The following is a 26054-nucleotide window of genomic DNA, read 5'->3' as shown; positions in this document are numbered from 1 at the left end:
TGTTCCACTACTAAATTGTCTATTCTTCTTACCAGCACACTTGGTACAATTAAAAACCTGATAATAAATTGTTCAAATAAGGCCTTCGAAAATAGTGGAATTAATTACTTTTGGAGTGTCAAGAACTCGTTGGAAGTACTTGATAAATTGCATGCTTATATTGGTGATTTTAAATCTGTTCAAAGTTTTGATTTTTCTACCCTGTATACCACATTGTCTCACATTCTCATTAAGAAAAAAATCACACACCTAATTAAATGGGCATTTAAAAAGTCAGAATGTGAATATATATGTTCAAACACTTTTAGGTCATTTTTTAGTAGCAATAAACAAAAAAAACTATGTCAATTGGACATGCTTTGATACTATATATGCCCTTGAATTTTTACTAGATAACATTTTGTTCGCTTTGGGGATTCCGTATATCGTCAGATTATCGGAATTCCAATGGGGACTAACTGTGTACCACTTATTGCGGACCTGTTTTTGTATTGCTATGAGTTACAATTGATGACAAAAATAGGCAAAGACCCATCGAAACAACATCTGATAAACAAATTTAATAATACTTTTAGATATTTGGATGATATTTTGGCTCTCAATAATGACGACTTCAGTATGTATATAAAAGAAATTTATCCTGTTGAACTTACTTTAAATAAAGCTATACTAACAATGACCACTGCCCTTTCCTCGATCTTGATATCTATATCACTAACGGGAAGCTTAATACTAAAATTTATGATAAAAGAGATGATTTTTCATTTCCTATAGTTAATTATCCATTTTTAGATGGTGACGTTCCCTTGTCACCATCTTACGGTGTTTATATATCTCAACTTGTACGATTCGCTCGTGTATGTAACAATGTTTTAGATTTTAACGAGAGAAATTTATGTATTACTGAAAAATTATTACACCAGGGTTTTCGATATCACAAACTAGTCAAAACATTTACTAAATTTCATCATCGACATAAGGACATCATTCGTAAATATAGCTCAACATGCAGACTTCTTATACGTTCAGGTATTTCACATCCAATTTTTTATGGAAATATTCTTTATAAAGCACAAAGGTGTCAGTATTCACCTCAAAAACTAACAAAACCTTTGAATAGACTTATTAAGAAGGGATATAGTTACGATACTGTTGTCAGGTCATTAAAGATTGCATATTTTGGCGTTAATATTGATTCACTTATATAGGGTCTTTGCATCAGAACTAAACACATTTATTCAAAAACCAGTTGTTGGCATGACACGGGTTATGTTCTTCTCATATTTGTTAAGATGGTATGATACTAAACCCCTAACGGGAAGTATTGTGCCTGATGTTCATATGATGAAATCATAATCTTTCAGTCAGTTTAATTGAAGTCTGGAGCTAGCATGTCAGTTAACTGCTAGTAGTCTGTTGTTATTTATGTATTATTGTCATTTTCTTTGGTTACATCTTCTGACATCAGACTCGGACAACTGAATTTTAATGTGCGTATTGTTATGCGTTTACTTTAATATATTGGCTAGAGGTATAGGGGGAGGGTTGAGATCTCACAAACATGTTTAACCCCGCCGCATTTTTGCGCCTGTCCCAAGTCAGGAGCATCTGGCCTTTGTTAGTCTTGTATTATTTTAATTTCTTGTGTACAATTTGGAAATTCGTATGGCGTTCATTATCACTGAACTAGTATATATTTGTTTAGGGGCCAGTTGAAGGACGCCTCCGGGTGCGGGATTTTCTCGCTACATTGAAGACCTGTTGGTGACCTTCTGCTGTTTTTTTTTCTATGGTCGGGTTGTTGTCTCTTTGGCACATTCCCCATTTTCATGCTCAATTTTATCTAGTGAGTTAAGATAGAACTAACTATTTTAATTTTAGTTTCTTGTGTACAATTTGGAAATTAGTATGGCGTTCATTATCACTGAACTAGTATATATTTGTTTAGGGGCCTGTTGACGGACGCCTCCGGGTGCGGGAATTTCTCGCTACATTGAAGACCTGTTGGTGACCTTCTGCTGTTGTTTTTTTTTTCTATGGTCGGTTGTTATCTCTTTGGCACATTCCCCATTTCCATTCTCAATTTTATCTAGTGCGTTAAGATTAAACTATCGATTTTGTCTACCAAAGTGTTAGGACCTGAAAATGTTTTGGTTGTGTTCAACTCATGGGTAAAAGCTCAACCCATCTTGAGACAGTTTGGTATAAGATAATATTAACTTTATGTATCAATTTGAAAATAAAAGTGCCATACAATGTCAAATTGATAAAAAAAAAATACACAATTTCTATGGGAAAACTGAGTCTGTTGTCACATCGTTGTCAATATAATGGAATTTGATGCGACTGTCATACAAGCGAGAGGTTTAGCTAGCTATAAAACCAGGTTTAATCCACAATTTTCTACATAAGCAAATGCTTCTACAAAGTCAGGAATATGACATTTCGTCGGAGTTCATTGTTTTGTGATTTTACTTTTTGAAAACTTATGTATTTCTGAACTATGTTAGTTAAAGTATACAAACGAAAAAGTGCCAAACTCAGATTTTTCTGGATATGGTATTTTTGAATGACAGTTGCTATGGTGTTTCTTCTACAAATGAAAGTCGGGGCAATGTGTACAGCTCAAAGGTGAAAGATCGGGAGTTTAAATAGAAGCACGAATCTGCCAGTCACTGTGGATTTTCCTTTGCAACTGTAAGATAAATCAAAGTTCACAGAAGTAATAATCACAAACAAAAAGACTTAAGGATGAAGTAGGTTTCTTTTCATTCAAAATTTGACTTTTTAACGAAATTCCTTTTGCGTCCTTTAGAGAGACTTCCTTTTTTTTTTGCTTTGGTTTTTATACTAGAAGATTATGTTGAAGTATGTTCATGGACGAAGTATGCGATATCTGAATCAATTGTATTACTTTGAAAACGATTTTAAAAGAACTCAAATATTTTTGCTGGAATCTTACTGGATGTATATAAAATTCATTGAAGCTTATAATGTGTCTTGTTTTACTAAGGGTTAAGATGCGATTATTTCGGTGTATTTTACGTAAAAAAACCCGAAGATAATTGTTGCCTGCCTTGTCGGTAATTTTGTGAGAATATGAAAGACAAATCCTCTGTTCCGTCATTTTTACAAAGTTTGAGACTAACTACTATAATGCTGATGATACTGCCATGAACATGCAGCTCCAAAGCAGTGATATCTGTTTTTGAAATGATAGTAGTCTTGACTTAAACTTCTGATTTTGATTGCCCTTGTTACTGGAGAAAGTTTAGTATATTTGCTACATAATGAGAATACAGTATCAATTAATAATACATTAACAGCGCTTCCTATCCAGTACTAGTATTTGATTGTGTACCGAATACCAGCAATATCCAGGGTATCATAATAGGATTAAACTGTGATAACGGTATCTATCAATCGTACATTCTGCTAGTTCAAATGCCTAAATTTTTGAAATTTTGCCCCTAGAAAATGCCTTTTAATCGCTGTGTGGTGAATGTGGGTAAGGCGAGTTAAAAAGTTGTTATCTTTTTTTCTCTGCACCTAGAATATATATGTAACTAATTATATATAGTATTATGTTTTATTCATTTATAATTTTTCCATTGACATTCATATTGTTTTAATTGCTTAAACTTCCACCATTTGTGCATCTGTATTCCGTCTCGTAAACTTCTTTTGTTTCTCCACGTTTAAATAGTAGCTTAAAGTATTTTTCTTGCATCTGTAATCCGTCTCGTCAACTTCTTTTATTTCTCTTCGTAACCTGCAAAAAAGATAATTATCAAAATTTAATAAATCATGAATATAAAAATGTCTGGGTTTTTTATTGTCATTTTCAATCTTTTTTGTTTAATAAATTTGAAAAAAGTGCAATGCAGTTCTAGATAAGAAATGTTAACACCGACCTTTATTCCTATTACGAATTAATATATCCGATGACAAAATATTGTTTCATGTCTAGGTTTGTCATTACTTAGAATTCGTGTTCTCGACACAAAAGTCCATACGTGAATTACAGGTTATGATGACTCAATTCAGGTTTGAATCTTCGCTCCTATTCGTGTACAAAACTGATTAAAATACAGATGCTGTGTTCAAACTTTGCTTGAAAGCGATCCTGGGCATATGATCAATTTTTCAATCAGATTGATGATACATGTGCACTAACAAATCATCACTGTTTAGCTTAAAAGGGAAAACTCGGGAAATCGAGTTAATATATGTAAATTCTAAATGCGTATCGAGTATTTTACATCAGTAAGCTGGAATGCCAGATCAGTGGCGGATCCAGAAATTTTCACAAGTGGGGGCCCACTGACTGACCTAAGAAGGAAATCGATGGGTCACTGTGAAAACTGTTAAAATATGGAAAAAGGTAGGTGAAACTTACATAAATGAAGAGATAAATGAAAAATGAACAGATTGATGCCCGATTTTTATAATTCCAAGGCCGTCAGTCGGCATCAGAAGCGACGAAGCAGCGCATCTATTTTTGGTGGGCAAATATCCACTTTTTGATATGGGACGAGCTCTGACGTCCCACAGCCCCAGCTTGTCTGGCAAAACAGCCGTTGGACGTCAGAGTAATCTAGGACTAGCAAACAGGGAATTTGATTGATGTCACTTATACGTTGTATTAAAGACGGAACATAATAATAACTTTTAGATGATCTTAGATGGATAAAAACTGCATTCGGTCCTCTACGACACGAAGTTGATATCATCAGCATTAACGAATTATTTAACCGGAACGAGTAAATCCAACTAGCCAAAACACCCAATAAGAAGTGTTATCCTCAACTTCAAAATTGTGCGACGAATAAATTTATATTTACCTGTCTTTGGTGTGCAACAGAACCTATTTCTTTTCCGTATGCAGACGTCAGTATACTTGTATGCCAGTTTAAGACCAAGTTCAATTCATCCTAGAATGTATACAAGAATATTCGAGATAAAAGACTTTAAAATTGTCACTTTTGGTAATGTAGACCGTATATTTTTAAGTAGTATACATCCGTTGAAAAAAATATCGTTTACGATGGAGTCATGTTTAAAGAAAGACGTACTTGTCGCCTGTAAATCTTAAAACAGTCACAAGTCTGTTAATTACCAGACATATGGTATAATGAATAAATAAGCCGGGATTTTTGCAAGATTTGGCAATTTGTTTATTTCAAAATTTGCAGTGTTTTGTTTGATCGTGCGATAGTGCAAAAGGCGGGATCAGAAGCGCATCATTAACTATAAATCCGGAAGAAACAGCTCATTTCAGAAATTTTTAATTGATGTTTAACATAATAGTATCAATTTGTTGTTAATTTTGGTGGCCGTTTATGTCGTTTACGATAATTCTTAAAGTTGAAATCTAAGACGATCTAAACTGAAAAATGAAAAAAAATTATGCAGGTGATCAACAAAAATAATTAAACAATCCGTACGTAAATCTGTATTTACATGTCGAATAAAGAAGTTAGTATCTTTCATTTTTCATACAAACAAAGAAGGGTAATGCACCTTTACACCTCCTTCCCCTCTCCTACACCCCTGATAAATAATTCATATATCGAAAGTTTATCTTCAACTGGGCACAATTCTTAAAAGAAGGCGTAATCAAGGATTTTTTTTTATAAAATTTTAAAACTATGCCGATTTTTACAAAGCTTTTTTTAGTCTTCAATTTTCTTATTTGTGTTGGCATGTTGTGGAATACCCAATTTACATTTACATTTCAAAATCGAGACACTATAATTATATTGATGCAAAGCTTGGTTCTAACCGTCTTTATGTTTTACATAATTTTTTTTATAAAGTATAATCCCCTTGAATAACTGACAAGGGAGGATCGACAGACTGAAAATGACGCAAATGTAGAATTAAGGCATTTCCTAACAGCTGAGCATAAGTATCAGTATCACCTAAGTTGATAAGAAAGACCGACCAACTTTTAGTTTAGAATCTAATAAATTAACAATAAGTTTTCATCTCAGGGGCGGATCCAGCCATTTTAAAAAAGGGGGGTCCTAACCCATGACAAAGGGGGGGGGGGGGGGGGTTCCAATTACATGTCCCCATTCAAATGCATTGATCGTTCAAACCCCTCAGGGGCGGATCCAGCCATTTTAAAAAGGGGGGTTCCTAACCCAGGACAAAAGGGGGGGGTTCCAATTACATGTCCCCATTCAAATGCATTGATCGTTCAAACCCCACCCCTTCTGGATCCGCGCCTGCATCTATAATTTACTTCTTTGGTGGTCAGGCGGTTAGCGTAACGTATTTATAATTATGTGTGCCATTCTATTATAATAATTTGTTTATTGACTTTTATTTTTTTTAATACTACAATTGAATAAGGAATGAAAGTAAACCTACCTGAATACAAAAGCCTTAACCTTAAGCCAGCTTACCCATGCTTCTTATAACTTCTTCAGTTGTACGACCATTGAATTTATAGCATTCATTAATTGCATAACCTACAGTGAATGGCAGATACATGTTTTTATATTAAATCCCCGTCTTTCACCTATTCCTCACAACTCAAAAAGAACTGTAGAAAATGCTTTTTGATTCTTTAGACAAAACACTAGCTTAGTCTTTCAAAAATTCTTAATGCATAATACAGTAGAAGATTCTGGTAAGGGGAAGCAGTTCTACAACTTTTTTATTACCTCTTCAACCATAAAAGTTTGCGACAATGCATGCATTAACTGTAAAAAATTGATTGATTGTCGTTTGTTAAAAGTGAGAGTTGCCTACATAAATCATTTACGAGGAAAACCAATGAAATAATTAATCTATATTGAGGTTCGAAAAGTGGCTACGAGGACATGAAACGGTTGGGGAATCCATGTAAAAAAAGGCTAGAAGTATCCCCTTAATCGGTCTCCTGGTTTTTTTTTACTTGATTCTTCAGCGTAATCATCGGATCTAACACTGGTTAGATCGGCCGTGACTGTACCTTTATATCTACCACATTGAATGAAATAAACTCATCATAGATACCAGAATTAAAATTGTGTACGTCTGAGAAGCGTTCAGTCAAACGGGCACCTATAATCACGTGTTCTGCTCAACGGTCAGAACACCCAATTTGGCTTAATAAATTAAGCCCAATGTTGCGCTAAGCACTCGTTAGTCGTTACCCAATGGTTGTTTAAATTATCGAATTTGTTATAACAAAATGTCGAGCATCCATAAGAGAAACATTTAATTAATATGCCCATCACATTACACAGTAAGTCGTCCCAAACATTTTTGTTCCTTACGCTATTTATGTCGGAGTACACAAAATATCTGTCTTCTGTCTCACTGGTAGCCAAGAGGAACCCATATTTTATATAGTGTGACGAAAGCTTAAGTGTTCTCTTCAAACTTTTGATAGCCTAAAGAACGACTTTCAAGTCCCAAGAACTGCATTCTTAACAATCAACTACAAGCCAAACAGCACAGCTCAGCAAATATTTTCAAGAGAAGATGCCACAGGATCCATAATTTTATAAAAGACAGATTTTCGGGCTTGCCAGTCAGTAACACATTTGTAATAACTAAGCTAAACATCTTATAATGGTTTTCCTGAATCGTGGAAAGGCTGAAATTGACATGGTAAACTGCTTTTTCATAATTTAGTTCCCTCTATTGCAATTGTGATCGATTTTAGTGCCAGGTTTAATGAAATCAAATTAAGTTGCCTTTAAAATAAATCTTACATACAAGGCATTTTTTGATCATTTTATTGGAAAAAAACATCTTATAAACTTATACAATTATTGTCTGTTCATCACATTAAAGAGCTTAACAATCTAGGTAAATATCTTTATTTAGCTGATAAGATTCGTTATTCATAATGTTAAGACTTATATTTCATTCTTCATATTATGTGTTGTCACTCTCCGCCATTGATACAAACTGTTTGTAATTTATAAAACATGTATGTAACTCTTCACTGATGCTATTATATTTGTATATGTAAATTCTATAAGCTGTATTGCTTCTGAATAAGACTCTTATTATCAAATGGACAATTATATACCTAAAACAACTCTTTAACTTCCCTTTTTTTAGACAGCATGTCGTTTGAGATGACTTTGTATGAATTTTCAATCATCAGAGTTGTGAGCAATTTATTTTGGATGAATTTGATTGAAATTATTAATCAAACTGAAATCATTAAAAGTAACAAGGCTGCATCTAAATAGAAAACATCTACTTCAAAAGTAAAATCAGTTCTTTTATTCATATCAACAACAGGAAGTGCTAGCACTGAACATGTTATTTTTTTATTTTGTGTTGATGATATTTCTTTTTTTAAGAGGTGACTTTGATGACATGCAGAATAAATTATATACCATCAAACATATGAAGGTAGCAATTTTGAGAGCTAAAGTGCAGTATTACTGAATGAATGTAACAGATTCTAAAAAAAAAAAAAAATCAGTTGAGTACTTTTCAGCAGGAATAAAAGGATACCAAATGTTCTACATCTAAAACTGTGGAGATATATTTTTTTTATCATGTCATTAATTCAATAGGTGAATGGAAGAAAAGATGATGTTTTGATATGAATGCCCATAGTATAAAGACTTGCATATATCAACCATGTAATAACTTATAAGGAGTTTGATGTACAATCTCTGGTAAATAGGTGTATATACTTTGTCTGTGATAAAGATTTTAGGCTTGTAATTTATTACCAGACATATGTTTCATGTATAAAAATAAAACTTGTAAGTGGTCCTCAAACCTTGTTTATAATTTCTATACCATTGACTACAGAAAGTGAAATTTCTGAGAAGCATTTTAAATGAAGCTAACAACTCTGAACTACAATGAACTTCAATCTGAATAACATAAACTAACAAGATGAAGGAACATATTTGTAATTTTTGAAACAAAAAATATGTAAGGAAGAGACCTACATGTAATGTATATTTCTAGATTCCATTAAAAAATTACAAAATTACAAAGAAAAAAAATAATCTTACAAATGGGAAATATACCAAACATTCACCAGCTTGTGATTGTTATTAATGCTTTCATCTCCTGACTTTGAGATTGCACATGGGAAAATGTATTTGTTTGTATTTCAAAACATCTTTGTAAGCCAGTTGTTGACATTTTTAAATTTCTCTTCTGTAACAGTTGATCTCAAAATAATTAAGGAACAGACATCCTTAGTAGACAAATGTTAAAAAAACTTCTGTGTCAGCACAGGAGATCAATTGACCATGCAAATAATGCGATACTAACTGAACAATTTTAGGATGTTGCCACTTGATAACAAAATGTCAGACTCACCACCTAATATACGAAACAACATTCCAAGTTTTGCAAGTTTATGATGTATTAAATCAGATATGTAGTAATCTAAGTTTGTTTAAACAAATTCCTAACAATCTGACATTAAATAATAAAGTGGAATGAAACTAAAGTATGGTATATTCTATATTTTTATTTGACAGTTACTGGTGACAGTGAGTTATATACAGATGAATGACATTTCTATAAAAAACACAATATTTTAATTTTATAACATGATGGACATAATTAACAACAACCAAGTTCATTGGATATATTCAATTTCAGCCAGGTATACTTCAAAACTAATGTTAAATGAGAAATTATTTCACTAGGAAATCTTAAAGCATCGATCAACCTATGAAACAATGTATGAAAAATCTGCTTGAGATTCAATAGTAATCCTCAACACCTTAAATGAAATATGAAGTTCAGGAATAGATACTTAGCCCATTTTTCCTTGCTTTACCTATATGGAAAATAAACTTCTGTTGAACTGTAATACTATCCCTTAACTACTCCTAAAGCAGTTTGATCCATCATTTTACCACTTATCCAAAGTGAAGTATTTTTAGTCAGTTGGAAATGCCTCCCTTAACTGCTTAATTTGTTTACACTTAAGCCATCTGTTGGAGTTCCTTCACTTAACCATTTAGTTACTATAAATGGATGTTATTTCGTTTGGATAAAATACTTAGCACTTCTATTGAGTTCCTTCTCTTAACTATTTATGGGGTAGTTGTTATCCCCTAACATCTTACGGGTGGTAAAACAATTCCATCTAGCTTCCTTCCCTTAATAGTTAAACTGGATCGATTACAAAGTAGTTCGGTGTAGTTCTTTCCCTTATCTACTTAAGGGGTAGTAAAGCAGTTCTGTGTGGCATCCTATTCCTTCCCTTAATGACTTAACTGGAATGTTTATGTTGATTTTTCTGCAACCTAGGACCTCCTTAACAAAAGGATGCTTAACTTAGTCCTATTGGTGTCTGCTGCCTATATACCTGCCTAATGTAATGTAGAAGAAGAATGTTATTAAAAAGTACTATAAAATACAACAAAAACAAAGAGTTTACATTACACATAGAATATTTCAAGTTTAGATGTCAATTAGCAGATATGTGTAAATATGACCCAAATTCAGGAAAAAGTGATACACCTTATTGAATGATTTTAATGACTTACACAGGCCATCCAGACCGTTCCAATTTAAAGAGTAAAACATAAAATGATCACAAATAAAATAGAATTTAAATTTACTTATTACAACCAGTTTAAATAATCCAAGTTGCTCCTTGAACTCATTAGGATTTTTCAGTTTATATTAAATCGTGTTCAAAACATCTACTATTACATTTTTTAATGTTACTCTATCAAGAAGGCAAAACTTAACTTGGAATTTGTTTCAGCTCCATATTATTTCTATGTCTTAAATGATCAGCCTACTTTTTTTTAATTTGGACAGAGCCTGTCAAAATTTATAATACTATTATAGTAAAGTATTCATCAAATTTTTGGTACATAAATACATTGTTATCTTGGGGGAAATTAAACAAGCTTTTGAATTATTTTCAACCATATTAACCATGTTAACATCGGATTCCATTAATTAAGGTTGATTTCGAAGTGCCAAACCTGAGTTTAAGTCTGATGATATAGATTTGGTTGGACAAAACAAATAAATGGAAAATTTTGGTAAAAAGTAACATTTTGAGAAAATAGTTCCTGGATATATTTGACTATAAGACAGATGGGTTTAACATTATTGTCAAAACATTAATTTATATCAATTGATATTGATAAAGATAATATATTTTTACACCTGGATTTAGATAAAATTCTTTGTAACCATGTAAGACTAATTACCTGAAATGATGAAATGAAGATGAAGACTTATCGATTGTATCCTCCGCCTCCTGCCCCTCTTCCATAACCTACAACAAATACATGTTTATTTTTAATTTTCATATCCATGCTATATTCTATTGGATCAAATTATGAATCAAAAATATGTCTTTATCTACCTAAACTCGAGAGTGATTTTATGCATGTTATACTTAATATTATCCCAGGCGCCATTAGGTGAAGGGGATATAGGACACTGACACAGACTCCAAACCCATGTGAAGCTTGAATAACATTTATATTATATTGGAGTCTCCTGATTTCAACGTTGTGTACCATTCTAACTCAGATGTTGCACTCCAGTATAAGATGTTCAAGTGTGTGTATTTTAATCTGATTTTTGGTAGATTTTAAAATTGCTTACATAGTGCAACTCATAATTCCAGACCAAATATCAAAACATCCCATAATAGAGAAGCCAAGTTATATGCAACAAAAGTTTTCAACAGTTGAACAGGGCAAATGCAGTATACCTACTGCCTACTACGCAAGGACCGGTATAAAAATAAATTTGCATTAAATACAAAGAGAACTAACTCTGATAAGGTGTTCCTCCTCCACCTCCCCCTCCTCTCTGAGTGCCACCATACTGTCCTCCTCTCATGGGTCCACCTCCAGAATTACCACCATAACCTTGTCCAAACTGTTGGTTCCAATCTCCTTCAATAAAATAACAGTAACATTTAAGAAATAATAAATAGGGAATGTGTCCATGGGACCAGATGATGCCTAGCTTGCATATAATGTTATAAATGGGCAGAATTCAAGAACGTTAAAAGTGATGCCATCAAAATTCAAGCTTGGTCAGTGTTCTGTGGTCATGAGCATTGTGTACAAGTTTCATAGCATTTGGTTGACGCAAACTAAGGTAAGAGTACAGCATGTAAAAAATGAGCATTTTTTCCATTTGTAAAGGGGCATTATTCTAGAACTGTAAAAGTGATGCTACCCAAAATTTGTACTTGATCTGTGATTATTCTTATAAATAAAGGATTTTTAAATTGAAATTATGCATTTTTTTCATATTCCATCTTGGCAAGAGAAAAATCAAATTGACAACATGCTACCCTTCTCAACTTTCATTTTCCCCCATTTAATGATTGGGAGTATCTTAAAGCTTCCCAATACTAACCTTGTCCACCTCCATAGCCACTACTATATCCACTGTCACCATAACCTTGGTTGTATCCACCACCTTGGTTGTAGCCACCTCCGTAACCACCACTGCCATCGTCATATCCTCCACCATAACCACCGCCAAAGTCGCCGTATCCACCTAAATACACATAAAAAAATAAAAATCAGTCATGTCACACATAAAAAACAAGCATTCTGAGAATATGTCATGGACATTCTATCAAGTTAAACCCTGTTAAAATAGTGGACAACCTTTAATCTATTATAACATTATTGTATTTCTCTTGTTCCTGGTTTACTCCCTTTATCAAGATTTATGGCCAAAAATTATTACATCAATAAGTATTGATTGATATAGGAGGTTGGTTTTGAAATATCTCTGTATCCTATAGTAATTAAAAGTGTTTAATATTCATGATAAAAAAATTAATCTACAGAACAGAAGCTGAACATCTTGTTATATTCTATTGGCCTGTAGAGATAAGTTATACAGATCAGACAGCATTTTTACAAGCCCGAGCTGGTTGGCCTGTGGTTGAGTGTGAAGACCAAATGTTTTGTAACTTTTAGTTGTAAATTTGAATCCACTAAAAACTAGTAATCATGGTAATGATGAGGCTTAAAACTGACACATTGAGTGGTCTTTAAACAAACTGGGTTTTTTTCCCCCTTAAATTACCTTGCTGGCCATAGCCTCCACCTTGACCTCCAAAGCTTTGACCCATGCCACCACCATAGTTTCCTTGTCCTAAAAAAAAAATCTTTTAGTTAGGATCATGAAAATCTATAAAAAAAAATCAACTTATACAAAAAACTTTCATTAATATTGAATATACAAAAAACTTTCATTAATATTGAATGAATCTGTGTTGAAGTCTCCTTCACAAAAAAAAACTGGGTCTTACATGACTTTTACTGCTATAGAACTCTGGCCTTTTTTCCAAAGGCCAATTTATTTAAAATTTTCAAGCAGAAAAAGGTTCAGGCAGAATTAGGGTCATTAATGAAGAGCTCTACCCTTTGTAAACAGACAAGGAAGGCAGGTTCTTCTTTTTCTTCTTTTTTTATAACTGGATGTCACATGAATGGTTTAATGGATTGACTTGTCCAGTCAAGGCAAACTTTTCAGTTGTTTGTGGTCAATTTGAGTGTATTTATTTAGATTATCAATCCATTTGCTTTCAAGCAATTTCAAAAATGGGAAAAAATTTATTTTCGGGAATAAAAATTATTGGATTTTTTTGTGGAAAATAATCTTTTGACCAGGGTGGGGGAGGGGAAACAAACTTTTTTTTATTTTGGCCTTCTGAAGATCATTTCGTGTTCAAGACGTTAGGTCATATATCCATCTTATTTAAGTCAAGTACATTATCAAGAGTTTTGTTGGTCAAATCATCAGCATGATGATATATAGAACTAATCAAAGTTGTAAATAACTAAATACACACCTCCGCCTCTTCCTCCCCGGCCTCCACCTCTACCACCGCCTCGGCCACCACCACCACCACCTTCTCCCTCTTTTTTGTGAGCTTTCTTTACTTCTATCTTCTTGCCATTAAGCATAAATTCTTTCTTCACTGCCATTTGAAAATGATAAATCCAATGTAAATTAATTCATCAAAAAATGAGTGAATGCTAAGCACCAAGTAGACTTCCTCATGATCATCAGTATTTTAGTTTTTATCAATTCATCTTCTAAAATTGGTAATAACCTTTTACACAAAATATAGATGCATTTGTGTTCTATGTTTCATATCTAAATTAAGAATTCTGTGAGTTTTGCATGGCAATATATGAACCCTAACCGCTTAAAAATTCATTGTAATGGAACAAAATTCTAGCTTGATCTACATGTATAACTTGTCAAGTTGTAAATTAAATAACAAATATCAAGTCAAAGTCTTCAAGCACAAAGAAAACTGGTTATTTTTAAGTAAATTACTGTACCAAACTTTTTTTCAAAGCCAAACAAAATATAGACCATATTTACATAAATAAGGCCGTTAGTTTTCTAGTTTGAATTGTTTTATATTGTCATTTTGGGGCCTTTTATATCTGACTTTGCCGTAGGTATGGGCTTTGCTGATTGTTAAAGGCTGTACGGTGACCTATAGTTGTTAATTGCTGTGTCATTTTGGTCTCTTGTTGAGACTTGTCTCATTGGCAATTATACCACATCTTCTTTTAAATCAGGGCTTTCCATTGAAATGGAAGTAGAAGGCTAAATTAAAATTATAGGCGGCTATAACATGCGTTCGGCGAAGCCGGACGCCCACCAAGCTGTAAGCTTGGTGCCTTACGACAGGGGGTCTGGGGGCCGCTCAAGGCCCCCAGAAGCTCTGGCATAAATCAGACATGGGGTCAATTACATTTGAAAGTAATTAATTACATTCAATTACAATTACAAAATCTTCAATTAAATTACACATTACATTTGACTTTTTTTACCAATGTAATTAATTACATTCCAATTACTTGGCAAATGTAATTAATTACTTCAATTACATTTGAAAGGAAAATTAAGATAAAACATTGAAAACATGCATTTATTCTATGATATGTACATAAGTATTATACATTGCTCTATAGTTATAACAATTAGACAGTGTTCAACTAGTATATACATTTTTGTATTGTGTCATATAACTTATTTAAGCATTTTCCCATTACATTTGACCATCATCAGCTTTTCAAATGTTCCATCAGCCAGTCTGCACCTTTCCGGCCTAAATGTTTTTCCAGCAGTGCTAAATAAGCGTTCAACTGGTGCAAAAGGCCTTATTTAATATCTTGAAAATATTAAATTGTTTTAATTTACCTATTGAAATTTTACATTTATTTAAATTTATTTGATTGTAAATGATACAAAAAAAGAGCACTATTTTTTATTTTTTGAAATGATTTTCATTTTTATCCCAGCTTATTCAAATTATTTATCTTAAATAAGTGATTTAGAAATCTGACTTCTTAAAACAAAAATAAACTTTAGTTTTAATCACAACTAATTAATTTAATAAACAAAATATTTTCCAAATTTAAATGTAAGCTATTAGAGGATATAAGATAAATGAAATCTGGTTAGAAATGAAAAAGAAGCATTATGAATTTATTAATTTTTAAAATTCTTATATAGTATTACCTTCATATGTGTAACAAAGTTGGATGTAACTTTATAACTTCCACTAATGAGGGTGCCACAATGCATACATTTTCCTTTGAAAGTATTTCCATTTTGGAAGTCATCAGGAACAGTAAAATGTTCCAGTACACTCTTGGAGCTCATTTTTAAATCTGATAAAATGTTTTCTTTCAACATTCATATATATAGTGAACAAATTTTGCAAGTGAGATTTTGTCATATGCATTATCCCTTCAAGAATTTAAACATGTACCTATGGTTCATTCCCTCTATTCCCACTTTTTATAAATCTGGTAAGAAAAGGTAAAATTTCATGTGGGAATAGAAGGAAAACTTGTGCAAACAAAGGATTATACTGTACAAACATTTTTTAATCAGCTGTTAATTGACCAGTGTTTTTTTTTATTAGAACAGGTAATAAGTTATTTTTGCATCAGTATGAATTTTTTTTTTTAAACAAAATATATAATGAAGTAAAGTTAACAGTTTTCACCCATTATTTTATATCTTTGATTATTGGTCCAAGTAATTATATTTTAAAGTATACTTTTATTCCACATCTTAAGCCAACAGGAATCACCAAAAGCATTAAATTATCGTTTATTTAAAGTTACTTTGGAGTTTGAGAAATATTTATTTTGGATGACCGGCAGATATCCTTATTTCTTAAATTTGGAACTTTGAACATGAAATTTCCAATAGAAACTGGAAGATGGCAAAACATAGAAAGAGAAAACAGGAAATGTGTATTGTGTAATTCAGATGCCATTGGTGATGAATACCATTACATTTTTAATTGTTCAGCTTTTGATAATTGTAGAAAACAATGTATTGCATGTTACAATAGAAATAGAACAAACACATTGAAGTTTTATGACTTAGCGAATTCCCCAAAATGTACAGAACTGAACTAACTTGGTAAACTTATTAAGGAGATCAATAACAAATTGAACTTTTCTGGGTGAACAATTGTGAATGCCTCTATCTACTTTTGTACATTATTTATTTATGTAATTGTATTGAAATATGTATAATTATCTCAAGGATTTGTATATCCTTGTATAGTATACAAATCCTTGATTATCTCTATACCTTTCTGTAATTTGGTTTGTAAGAATAAAGATATATATATATAAGATTATACTTGGTTATAATATTATATATATCATGATTTATTAGTAAAGCAGACAATTTTTTAAAGTTACAAATTCAAAAATTTAAAAATAAATCTGACTCCAATCTATTTATCATAATTTTTCTTTATTTTTAAGTACAAATTCAAAAGTTTAAAGACAAATCTAACTCCAATCTATTTATCATAATTTTAAGTAATAATTTTCTCTATTTTTAAGTACTTATTTGATGAAAAAAGAAACATATTACAAATAAACAAGGTATTATACCTAAACAGTGTACCAAATATGTTATGCTTTAAAAAAAAATACAGGTAAATCTTAAGTGAAATTCTAATTAACCCTGATTGTTATAAAAACAAATTATTTATCAAAACATCTATTGTTATTTGCAAGTGGGAATAGAAGGAATAGTATTTTTAAAAAGTGGGAATAGGAGGAAGACACCGTACCTATAGGCCCTAGGGGTATATTTATCTCTCTCTAATTAGCCTTATATCTGTTTAACATAACTGTTATAAAAACAGTCATTATATAGTTTGTAATAAAACAAATAGCCAGAGGTTATATTTATTGGTTATTTAAGTCCTTGAATAAAGTTAATTATGTTAAATCAATGTCTTAAAATATCTATCTAAATCTACTAATTAAGGTCAAGACAGTGACTTCCTAGTGGTTTCTTTTAAAATTATGGCATGTGTCTACATTTTTTTTATCATTCAATACAAAATGAAGAATCTACCATGGTTGTGTTAATACAGAAAGTATACTGTGAAGGCTTTTCTTTGTCAGCTTACAACATTTGTTAAGATTATTGCTTTTAATAATTTTTTGAGAAAACACAAGATTTAATCTTTTGATCCAAAATTTCAAATGTAATTGACTTGTAATTGAAAAGTAATTGTCAATTACAGGCAATTTTGGCTATGTAATTAATTACATTCAATTACATGTAATTGAAAAAAATGCTCAATTACACATTACATTCAATTACATGATAAATTGTAATTAATTACAGTCAATTACAATTACATATTTCAATTACCCCATGTCTGGCATAAATAGAACAAAATCCTGCATTCTCGCAATCTCCTGGCACCTAATTTAATCTTTCAAATGACCATTTTTTATGTATGAAATTAAAGAAAGAAAATAAAAAAAACTCAAAAGAAATTTCATTTTTTTCTATGTCTGTTTTTTATTTTCATTACCTTGTATGCTTAAAATTCATTTACTTTTAAAGGAGTTTTATTTAAATAATCATCCGATTTGTTAGAAATCTTGATCGATTTATTTTGCATAACTACGTGCATTTGTAAACAAATGACCCCCCTTTTCTCTCTAAAGACTGTTACGCGTATTTAAATCATACAATTATTTCTCAAGCATTGACAGAAAATTGATATATCCTCTGATTTTCTCTTTTTTTTGTAAACTGTTCAATAAGTCGGATACATAAATCATTTGGAAATGTTATTTATTTGAGGTCGAGTCGACAATATTCTACTTTCGTTTTTGACTTTGATTCTCTGAACAACACATGGGCTTTGAAAAATTAACTTCAAAATATACTGTTTTCCAGATTCTGAACAATATGATCTACTACACTTTCTTTAATTTGACTAATATTATTCCATAACATAAGATTGTCATCCTATCTGATTGTCTTCACGTTTTAAAAGCCAAAAAAGGCCAACGAGTTTATGACCATCGGAACATCTCTATTGTTATCGTTCAATGACCACCGGAACGTCTCTCTTGTTATCTTTGAAAAGAAACGATGCATTCTGACTTTAAATAGACAACCAATCAGTGACCTGAATTCATGTTAACTATATTTAGCCTAAGGTAAACATTGACTTTTCATCCGGCTTGTTTATCGTGACCGCGACTTTGCGACAATATACGTCTCTCGGCTGCCTATAAACATTTGAAAAAGATATTTTTTTCTTTTTGAATTTATATTTTTGGCAGGGAAGTAGCCTGCACTTGAAGTCACCGTAAGCGGCAGATTTCCGCCAGCTACCAGCTTCAATGGAAAGCCCTGTTAAATAGGCAATTATACCACATCTTCTTTTAAATAAACAAAATTTCTGATTTATATACATTATTTTAATGCTATACTTACAGACACACTTGTCAACTGGATCATAATCTTCAAACTCTACAAAGCAGAAACTTTTCTGTTTGCCTGTTGCTTTATCCGTCACCATTTCAACTTTGGCAATTTTTCCATACTCTTCAAAAACTTCACGTATGTCATCTTCTGATGTTCCATCTTTCATGCCACCAATAAACATCTTCTTAGCAGCCTCATGTACATCGGGTTTGCCTGAATCCTATTTAAATACAAATATATATAGATAGATTGTTACAATGAATCAAGTTCAACATTGGACATATATATATACATGGTACTACGTTTACAAGTATTAATTTAGTAATTTATTGACCATGTACATGTATATATAAATTGTAGACCTGTTGGTGACCTTCTGCTGTTGTTTTTTCTATAGTTGTGTTGATGTCCTTTTGACACATTCTCCATTTCCATTCTCAATTTTATTGAAGTACTTGAATACCATTTAAATATACTAGATTCAAATTTTTTTATCATCGTTTAAATAATCTCCTCAATTGCAAGATTTTGCTGATATTCAGATAAAAGGACATACATTTTGACAAACAGTTAAAAGTGTACATAATTTTACAAGCTAGTTGTTACAACCTTGACATACCTGCCAATTGTCACTATTTGCAGGGGGTTTCCCTCATGGAGGCTCCCAAATGGAAATTTTGAAACAGCAATTTTGTCCACAATTTTATACATTTACTGATTTACATATAAACAATTAATTTTACAATGGCTAACGGCTTATATAAGTATGAAGAAGCCAAAAAAAGAACATTAAAATATATTTGAAGGTCCCCTTAAGGTTCCACTAAAGTCAAAATATAGGACATTACAGAAATATCTGAACTTTGCCTGTATTTTTCAACCTATATTGAATAAAGTCCTAAACTATGGGAACATATGTTCATTTAAACATACTCTACATGTACACGCTGTAAAAATTGTAAATAAACTTGAAATTGTTATGTTGTGGCCAAACCGGTTTTGGGGGTGAACACTTAATTTTCAAACAAATCTGGAGGCCTACGAGATGACTTTTTTTGTTTAAAATTGGTATAGACGATTACTGTTACATGTAATGCAGTACAAGCTAGTGTTTATTTGTCAAATAAATATGTTTCAATGAGATTTTTGTCCAATTTCTCAGGGCTTTCAATAAGTTTAGAAGTAGAAGGATAAAACCAAAAAATAGGAGTCCCATGAATGCGGATGGCGAAGCCGGCCGCGGCGACGGACTTGCTCGTCGAACCTACGGCGTGGGGTCTGGGGCCCGCTCAAGGGCCCCAGAATTTTTTTTTAAAATGGTGCAAAATCCTGCATTCTGGGAGTCTCCTGGACCCTGTTTCAGTCCTCTCAAAACATCATTTTTTTAATGAAGATAATGTAAATGTTTGATTAAAATTTGTAGCATGGTTGGATTTTCTGTAAATATTGATTACATTTATATATGCATTTGATCCAGACTTCAATTTAAAGCTTGTATTTGAAGTTGTTTGAGAATAGCAATGACATGATGATAATATAGGGAAAGATCCACATCCAATCATTTTTATTCATTAATAAAATTTTATTATACTTGAACTCAAGAAGTTCTGAAATAGAAGAGGGGACCACTATATTTTGGTACAATTATAGCACTATTAAAATCCCTTTTTATAATATAGGAAATTAGTCAATGCGCTTTATGAATTAATACTATCAGGAGGCTGGCCTAAATTACAAATATATGTGTTTGCTGTTCGCTTACTGACCCGTCTGATGATTCCCACCCCTCTAAAAATATTGATTTTCTGAAAAAAAAACATTTAAAAATTTTATTTAAAAAAAAATATTATTATTTGCCCCTTAATAATTTTGTGATTATTGTGCTCTTTGAATAACAATTGAAAAATAGTCATTAGATTAAAATTCTATGAGTTCAGGGAAAATAGAATATAAATTACATGGGACATTAACATTCAGTTCAGTAGATACAGTAGAGACAGACAAATCCTTTACAGGATAATAAATTGTATGATCCTTGACATGGGCATTGAGTGTGGGTACATCGTTGTATTGTGCATTGAAGTCAGAAGACCCTAAAGTGGCCCCAAATTTGACAGTGTTGCTTTACAGATACAAAGAAAGGAAGATTGCGACACCAATTTATTTAATTTTTAATACAAAGCCAACATAGTTATAAAGGAACATGTCCATGTAGTTCACTCTATTCTCAGATCCGGACATCCTGGCATTTACATTTGTCAGGAGGTGATGTCATCCGGAATCCTCTAGATTTTTCATCTATTTGAAGGGGATTACTGATTATTTATGTTGCCGATTATTTTTTAACCAGAGGTTATAGTATGTTAAAAATCAAAATAGAGATATTATATAGTGTCTTTAACAGTATTAAAAGAGTAAAATTACTATATTCAACTGGTTACGATATATATCAATTAAATTAATTTGCAATAAGTCTATGGAAAATCTAGAGGAATCTTATCCGCATCACCTCTCAACATTGTTTACATAACAAAAATGCTAATCATTGATTGGTCAGTTACATGTTGTGATGTCACTGCAGATCTGAGAATGTAATAGGATTTGAATCTAAAACAAACGTGGGATCGGTGTCCTTACGAACACGTAGGTCAGTGGCTGTACGTTGTTTATATTGGCGTTTGTTTGTTTTTTATTTTATTTTAACATTGTGAAAATATACGGTGTTCTCCTTTGAATAAGTTGTATTTCCATTCAATATTTATAAAGCACCTTGTTTTTGTATTTTTCTAATCCATTGACTGATGTCACTTTGTTTTCGTTTACTCATTTTCGTACACGCCTATTAATTACACCAATCGTAGGTCGTTTAAGAAAACCGGTTGTAAATCGACCAATCAGGAGTCTGTTTACGGACGGTGTTCGGGTGCCTTCTGCTGGTTTCTACTTTCAGTAGTTTTCGCCTTGCTCTCCTTGTTGATAGGCGTTCGTGACTACTCGGGTCACTTCACGTAGATAGGGAAAGGTTATAAATATCAACCACACTTTATCGGAAATCCCCTGGTTGTGTCAACAGCGTAAATTTCCCATTCAGTCATTTTTATTGATTTTTTAATTTTACAATTTTGAGCAAAGTAGGCGGCGGATTTCCTTCAAGTAGACGACGAAAATCGCCGCCTACCGCCTTCTATTGAAAGCCCTGTTTCTGTATTGTACCTTTGATATGCGTTCACTTAGATACATGAATTAAACTGAAACTCGTAAATCACTACATTTTCTTAAAAATCAACATTAGCTTGTACTGCATCATATGTTACAGTATTCATTCATACCAATTTAAAACAAATTAAGTCATCTCGCAAGCCTCCAGATTTTTTTGAAAATTTAGTGTTCACCCCAAAACCGGTTTGGCCACAACAATAAACATTTCAAGTTTATTTAAAGTTTTTACAGTGTGTATATGTAGAGTATGTTTAAATGAACATATGTTCCCATAGTTTAGGACTTTATTCATTATAGGTTTAAAAATACAGGCAAAGTTTATATGTTTATGAAGTGTCCTATATTTTGACTTTAGTGGAACCTTAAAGGTGTAATGGTGGTCACTTTGTTTACTTGTTTATTCTATTTATTTGGGGAAATTGGTTAACTTTATTATGACTTATAGTTTTTCTCTTTCTTCTGAGTTCGGCCATGAAACTATCCTTGTCGGGACTTCCTGTTCTGGCATGTGCCCGGCCGGGCTCGTTGTCCATAGGAACAAAAAGTATGACGTCACTCACCAGGTTCGGGGCAGTCTACATTTAGGATTTGAAATGAGCAGACGCTCATACCGTTTGGCTTTCAAATATGGAACTTTATAAGGACAAGTAGACTAGCCACACCGTATTTTAGTTTATTCATGTAATCGTATGTTCAATCATAATGTATGCCTTTAAAATAAACATTTTGTTCATCATATTTAAGCAGTTTACATAAAATATTGTCCAATATCCCAGAACTTAGGTAGACAGTGGGAAAACGAAGCCAGTGGAACTGTGGCAGCCATTTTGCACGTAAAACCCCCATGGGGATTTTGAAAAGTTGGCAGGTATAATAAATCTGAATAAATACAATCAAACTACTACTCAGTCACTGCTGGTTACCAACAAATACATTGTAACAAATATTTGATAGTAAAAATCAAACGCATAGATTTATATTCAAAACTCAAATATTGATAAAAGTACCTCTCTTGGCATAGCTCTTTTTGTTTCCACCTCACGACTATCAATTTTGTGGGGTCTGCTAGCCTGAGCATCATCTAGCATGTGTGATTTTTTGTATGTGATGAAGCCAAAACCTCTTGATCTCTTTGTCTGGGGGTCTTTCATTACAATGTGATCCTCTATCTCTCCCCACTGTTCAAAATGTTCTTTAAGTCCATCATCTGTTGTCTCGTAACTTAGTCCGCCAACAAATAATTTTCTGTACTGCTCTGATTCTGGATCATTTGGGTCATTGAATGGTCTATTTCTACCTCCTCTCTGGAAAACAAAATAAATGCTTACAACACATATTTCGTTTAAAATCTCATAATTATGAGACATTCTAACATCAGTTACATACAAATGTACATGAATTAATAGAATCTACAACTTTTTGTTTAATAAATTATCTCCAATCATACTAATTATGTCATAATGATTATTGCATTGAGTCAGTGCCCAGCTGAATGAACTCAAACTGCTAATGCTTTCCTGAAATTTACTAAGACTTTACTTTTCGATTCCCATAAAATGGACAATTTTGTATAAAATTTAAAATGATGTGATCATACCTGCAAACTTTTCAAACTCACCAGGGGAATTTTAATCACACAGGGCCTATTTGCATGTTGTTTAAAGGTTTAAGTATATTCAATAAGTTATACTATGGATTTTTAGGATTATATATGTGTTCATAAGTAAAATTAAATGCCATCTTGGGTATCCATCTCATTTGAAGGACGATTTTGAGGTATTAAGACATGTCAAGTTCATACAAATGTCAGGCCAACCATCCTCATGGAAGATATTCCCCATAAACCGAGATATTCGTCAGATCTGTATGATTCAATGCAATAATCATTCCCTCCTATTTGAACCGCGTGCGTTGCTGTAAATTATGCCCCACGCGGACTCACTTCGACATCGCCTATGCTCAAGAATACTGTTTATATTGATATGTATGATTGTATTAAACTTGCTCAAGATTAGTTTATATAAATAACATATTTCTTACCCCTCCACCACCTCCTCCTCCGCCGCCACCCCCAAAATTTCCATAGCCTGGCATTGTTGTTCCTTGTTAGCGGTAGAATGGACGACTGAAAGAGGGACCACGTGATCTGTCCGTCAAATCTAGAGTGCGTTCGAATTGTCGACGTTGATGCTCATATAAAAATATGTCTTTGAAATAAAATAAAAAATCCGCAGTCAATAGATTTTCTTCAAATTTGAAATTTTGAAAATTTGAAAACGAACATTATTATGTAAGTGATAAATTTGTCCTGTTAAAATATGTCTGGGCGGACAAATATTACTAGTATAAAAAGTTAAATTGAGAATGGAAATGGGGAATGTGCCAAAGAGATAACAATTACCCGACCATTGAAAAAAACAACAGCAGAAGGTCACCAACAGGTCTTCAATGTAGCGAGAAATTACCGCACCCGGAGGCGTCCTTCAGCTGACCCCTAAACAAATATTTACTAGTTCAGTGATAATGAACGCCATACTAGTTTCCAAATTGTGCACAAGAAACTAAAATTAAAATAATACAAGACTAACAAAGGCCAGAGGCTCCTGACTTGGGACAGGCGCAAAAATGCGGCGGGGTTAAACATGTTTGTGAGATCTCAACCCCCCCCCCCCCTATACCTCTAGCCAATGTAGAAAAGTAAACGCATAACAATACGCACATTAAAATTCAGTCCAAAAGAAGTCCGAGTCTGATGACAGAAGATGTAACCAAAGAAAATAAACAAAATGACAATAATACCTAAATAACAACAGACTACTAGCAGTTAACTGACAGAATTTACTAGTATATTTAGTCCGATGTTAGTAATATATGTCCCCAGACTAATTTTCCTAGGTAATCATGTCCTATAAAATCCTGTAATAAATTCAATTACATTTAATCCATGAAAATTTAAATGTTATGTTTCAGTAGTAATGTTTAAGAGTTGCATAGTTATATTTTTGAAAAAAATGTATGTCCCCGGACTAATTTTCCTAAGGAAGCATGTCCATGTCATTAATAGTCATTAGTTAGGTTAAAATGTCCATGCCCTTCATTTTAAAAGGTGAATATGAATGTAATATGTTTTAATATTGTTAAAGACAAAACGAAAGAGTTGTGTATCAATCTGTTTAAGAATATTTGTCTCCAGAATAATTTTCCTAGGAAATCAAGTCCATGTCATTAATAATTCTAAGTTAAAATTCCAAGCCCTTAGTTTTAAAATGTAACTATAAATGTAATCTGTTTTAATATTGTTAACAAGTTTTGTATCAATTCTTTAAATAATACATGGACTTGATTAACTGGAAAAAAAGTCTGGAGGACAAATTTTACTACCGGACCAAATTTACTGTTATATATATACACATATTGACTGGGTGTGAGGGTTATAGCAAGTTTTTTGTCCCTGAGACACCAACTATTGCTCTCGGCTTTGCCTCGAGCAATAGTTGGTATGCGAAGGGACAACAAACTTGCTATTACTCACAAAACCAGTCATTAGGTGGTTTATTATACTGACAACACAGTCATTCAGTGTTTTTATATACCAAATTAACTAATTTTCTAAAAGTGTACATATATCATCTGAAAGAAAAGAAAAATGTCAAATATCTTGAAATGCACAAGATGAACTGACGAACTCTACGTTTTTTTTAAAGTTCGTGTTGTATTTGTAACTATTTCATTAATTGCAATCAAGACTAGAAATACTTGTGTTAAACTTTCCGTTGATATAATAAATTCTAGCTAAAGTACACCAAACGCAAATACAAAGTTTTAGAATACGACGACCAATCCATATTATAAGTAAGGTACTATATTTTAGATCTTTAAAAAATGCGCGCGAAGATTTTCTTTCTTTTTTATGCTTCTTGTATTAAATGAAATTACAATCGACTCAAACAGATTATTCCGTTTACGATATTTGAGTTTGACGTTGCCAAGCACACACATCCAAGCAGATCAGTCAGTGATATCGATCACTATTGTCCAGTGAAAAATAAGCATGATAAAGTACGGGAAAGATGATTATAAAACTATTAACCAGGGTATTAGTC

General features: G+C 32.4%; 1 protein-coding gene across 2 annotated transcripts; it reads right to left on the bottom strand.

Moving 5' to 3' along the window:
- Positions 1-4870: 4870 nt before the first annotated feature.
- LOC139512006 (heterogeneous nuclear ribonucleoprotein 87F-like) lies at positions 4871-24118 on the bottom strand. Of its 2 annotated transcripts, none has more exons than XM_071299307.1 (9): positions 23992-24118; positions 22959-23255; positions 18742-18952; positions 13790-13918; positions 13021-13089; positions 12337-12480; positions 11742-11864; positions 11166-11233; positions 4871-4934 (listed from the first exon to the last, which is right to left on the bottom strand). In XM_071299307.1, exons 1-8 carry the CDS (start codon positions 24043-24045, stop codon positions 11193-11195), a joined length of 1068 nt encoding a protein of 355 aa, XP_071155408.1. In that variant the 5' UTR covers positions 24046-24118; the 3' UTR covers positions 4871-4934; positions 11166-11192. The 2 variants fall into 2 exon arrangements, with proteins under 2 accessions (XP_071155408.1, XP_071155407.1); XM_071299306.1 differs by lacking the exon at positions 4871-4934 and adding an exon at positions 9435-10307 and having other exon boundaries at positions 23992-24117.
- Between the last annotated feature and the right edge of the window lie 1936 nt (positions 24119-26054).

This window comes from Mytilus edulis, chromosome 2, assembly GCF_963676685.1.
Source record: "Mytilus edulis chromosome 2, xbMytEdul2.2, whole genome shotgun sequence".
NCBI classification, from domain to species: Eukaryota; Metazoa; Mollusca; class Bivalvia; order Mytilida; family Mytilidae; genus Mytilus; species Mytilus edulis.
This window is presented reverse-complemented; position numbering and strand designations above follow the sequence as displayed.

What these genes read in the sequence shown, in the direction of transcription:
- LOC139512006 (XM_071299307.1), bottom strand. Translation starts at nt 24,045, where the DNA reads ATGCCAGGCTATGGAAATTTTGGGGGTGGCGGCGGAGGAGGAGGTGGT. An exon ending in TGGCTATGGAGGTGGACAAG is followed by an intron (nt 11,865 to 12,336) that starts GTTAGTATTGGG and finishes ATTTTATTGAAG; the next exon opens with GAGATTGGAACCAACAGTTT. An exon ending in AGGAGGAACACCTTATCAGA is followed by an intron (nt 11,234 to 11,741) that starts GTTAGTTCTCTT and finishes TATTTGTTGTAG; the next exon opens with GTTATGGAAGAGGGGCAGGA.